Genomic DNA, 3,668 nt, shown 5'->3' on the forward strand with positions numbered 1-3,668 from the left:
GCCATACTAGTAATCATCATGGACATCGCACAAAGTATAGACTCCAGAAACAACATATTCTTAGAGCTGATGAATATGTCAAGAAATGCCTTGTTTGCTGGAAAGAACGTTTGCATGCCACATCCACTTTCGGTAGGAGTAGGAATCCCATGGGTAGCACACCCCATTTCTGACTACATTTCTGCATGTGGTTTCATAATTAAAATGGGAATGTCACTGAAGACAGAAATCTCATCATCCACACGACAAAAGAATGAGGATGTGGAAGTATGTATTAGGCAAACTCGATCATTACCCAAGCTATTTAGTGTGAACCAATGGTGCAGGATTCCCCCTCCAACAGGCATGTTTTGGCTATGCGGAACCTCAATCTATAGTGTACTACCGGCCAAGTTTAATGGCAGGTGCACCTTAGTCTATGCCCTACCTGCAGTCAGAGAAAACTTGAAATCCACTCCAGTACTTTTAAGTGATTCAGCTCCTACCACGAACACAGAAGATGGTTGCCTTCCAGGACTCACTTGTGCACAAACATGGTGGTCAAGAACTCTTGGAACATTAATCCCGTTTTATGGTGTCATGCAGGCCCTTGATCAAGTTAGAAGCTTATCGAATTCTGTACAGAAACTGGCCAATGATACGGTCTTGGCCCTGGGTAACATCACGAACACTCTCGCTTCACACAAGATAATGATCTTACAGAACAGAGTGGCCTTGGATTACATTCTTGCAACGCAAGGGGGAGCATGCACCATTATCGGACCTGAGTGCTGCACAGGGTTAATGGATCCAACAGAGAACTTGAACAAAATCCAACAAGACATTCTTGATCTTTCAGCAAAATTACACCAGATGACTGATGACAATTCTTCATGGTTCGGAAACCTGTTAGGTAAACCCTGGCTGTGGATCAAGGAAATAGCAATTCTGCTGTTGTTTTTCCTACTGGTGTACTATCTATGCGTCCACAGTATCAAGTGTTTAATTCAACAACTGACCCATGCCCATCACGGGGAAATTACAGTTCCAACCAGAAAAGATTACTACCCGTAAGAACTACACGGACCCTAGCTGCATGTTTGTTTCTGTGTCAACATGCCGTTCGTCACTACAGACAATCAACACAGAGCAAGTGCTATGTGCCTGTAACGATCACAAGTTACAAGAATGAACTTTTAAGTGTCTAAATTTGTATTTTGTAAGAGTTATTAGAACTCTCAAAGGGGGAAATGTTGGATTACAAATTTAAGAATCTGTTTAAAATATGCTGATACTATATTCTGACATAGCATCACATGAAAAACTAAGGTGAAGTACATTGTATTTAGCATTTAAGGTAAATTACATCAGACAAATGATTATCTTAAACAAAGTGTAGCAAGAGGTTCCTGTCTGTTCCGGTTTCTCTTATTGTTAGTCAAATTAACCAAATTACTGAGAAAGTCACCTTTTGTTTGTAATGGCTCTTGGTGCCTCCGCCCCAGTCTTTGAGTAGTTATGCTGATTGGATTAGCACCTATGCATTTGAATGACACTGTTATGCTGATGAGATCAGGGCTGGAGAAATTCCGGTAACGGGCTGATTCCTGTATTGCATTTGCATGCTTTGTTTAAATTGTCGCCACCTCTACTGAATGAATCCCGCCCCCTTAAAATGTATATAAACTCTACTGTGCTGAGCTATAGTCAGACTTGGATGACTGCAGCGACGCACAGCGAGTCCTCAATAAAGAGTGACTTCTGTATGAAAGATATCCCAACGTCTCCTGGTCTCTGCTTCGACGAGGAAAAAGTTTCCTACAGGTGGTAAATAATATTTAAATATTTATTGCAGTCACTTCCACCACTGAAGTGGTAGCTTCAGGTCGTCTTCCAGATCATTTTTCAGCTCAAGCTGCAGAACTAGTAGCGTTAACTAGAGCATGCACGCTAGCTTCAGGATCGGTTGCAAATATCTACACTGATTCCAGGAATGCTTTTGGGGTAATTCATGATTTTGGTGTAATTTGGCAAAGTAGACAGTTTCTAACTTCTGCTGGATCCCCCATTAAGCATGCTGGATTAGTGAAAGATTTAATGTTTTCCATGAAACTTCCAAAGAAATTAGCGGTGATCAAAGTGAAAGCACATCTCACAACTAATACTACGGAAGCTAAAGGTAATGCTCTTGCTGATGTAGCTGCTAAACAGGCTTGTTCCTATGCAACTGTACAAGTGTGTTCAGGTAGTACAGCACAGAAGACAATTCTGGCTCCTGAATCAATCATTGATCTGTACAAAGACATTCCTCTATATGAAGCATGGACATGGTTAGACAAAGGAGCCACAGTGGATTCATCCGGCTGCTGGACCAAAGGGGGAAAGTATGTCGCTCCCGAAGCACTGCTGCCATATTTGGCTCGACAAATACACAGTTTGGGTCACAGTGGTCCAGCAACGATGAATCACAGGTTCTCAAATCAATGGTGGAATCCAAAATTCAGAAATGTAGCCACCGAAACAGTCAAGAGATGCGTTATTGATTTCTGATTGATGGCTGATTCCTGTACTGCATTTGCATGTTTTGTTTAGATTGTCTCCACCTCTATGTATCCCTCCCCCTTGAAAGGTATAAACTCTACTGTGCTGAGCTATAGTCAGACTTGGATGACTGCAGCGACGCACAGCGAGTCCTCAATAAAGAGTAACTTCTGTATGAAAGATATCCCAACGTCTCCTGGTCTCTGCTTCGAAAAGGAAAAGGTTTCCTACAATATTCAAAAATTATATTTTAATGCATGAATACAAAATAAACTTTACAGACATTCCTTTTGCAGTACTGAATTTGATTTATTTCAACTGCTAGTTTGCAGCAGCTCCATATCAGTGTAACTCTCTGTTGAGGTGCTATGTAACATAGAAAGATTATTAATAAGTGCTCACTATGATTTTAATAGATACGTCCTGAAACTAAAATAACTAAAGTCCCATTCATGTATGTGATGAAAGAGTGAAATAGCTTTCACATTGACTTGCTTTTTGTGAAAGGGAAAACAAGTGTTTGAGGTTTACAAATTAAACAAGACCAGTGATAAGCTTTTCTTAAAGTCTACAAAAAAAAATAAAAAAATCAGTTATGTGAATACCAGTTCTACTGTGTCACATTAAAGCACTGAAATGAGTAAGACATATATAAATACCTTGCTGTGTAGCTGAAGTTGTCTCAGGGGTTAGGGTAATCTGTTTCTCCGTATAAGGTGGAGGATTTTAGTTCTGATGCATCATATTTTATAAAATACATCTTAGCCCTGTTTGACTTCATTGTTCATTGACTGAAGATGTGTGTCAGTGATCATGTACCTTGTTTTGTAGGAGCTGCTGCTGTAGTTTGGCTTGATTTCTTCTCAGAGTTTGAGCTGCTGACTGGAATCAATGTTGAATCCATTAGACCTGCAGAAGATGAATGTTCAGATGCATCATATTGTTGAAGACAGTGTTAATTTTGACAGCAAATTTTGATTTAGTTTTAGTCATAGTCTTTTGACTAAAATGCCATTTAGTTTTAGTCCTATTTTAGTCATCTGAATTGTTTTTAGTTTTAGTCGACTAAATATCATAAGATTTTAGTCGACTAAATCGACTGTAAATTTAGTCGGCTAAAATCTAATGGGTTTAGTTACAGTGCATGT

At 39.6% G+C, this 3,668-nt stretch overlaps 1 protein-coding gene across 1 annotated transcript in view; it reads right to left on the minus strand.

Moving 5' to 3' along the window:
- Nucleotides 1-754: 754 nt before the first annotated feature.
- Nucleotides 755-3,668, minus strand: part of LOC107726177 (uncharacterized) — an 11,272-nt gene continuing 8,358 nt past the window's right edge. The window contains exons 4-5 of the mRNA XM_016535697.1: nt 3,340-3,402; nt 755-831 (exon numbers count right to left, since the gene is read on the minus strand). Of these exons, the coding sequence (XP_016391183.1) occupies nt 755-831; nt 3,340-3,402 (140 nt within the window). The remainder of the gene's footprint in view (nt 832-3,339; nt 3,403-3,668) is intronic.

This window comes from Sinocyclocheilus rhinocerous, unplaced genomic scaffold (assembly GCF_001515625.1).
Source record: "Sinocyclocheilus rhinocerous isolate Xijiao unplaced genomic scaffold, SAMN03320098_v1.1 scaffold1898, whole genome shotgun sequence".
In the NCBI taxonomy this organism is placed as follows: Eukaryota; Metazoa; Chordata; class Actinopteri; order Cypriniformes; family Cyprinidae; genus Sinocyclocheilus; species Sinocyclocheilus rhinocerous.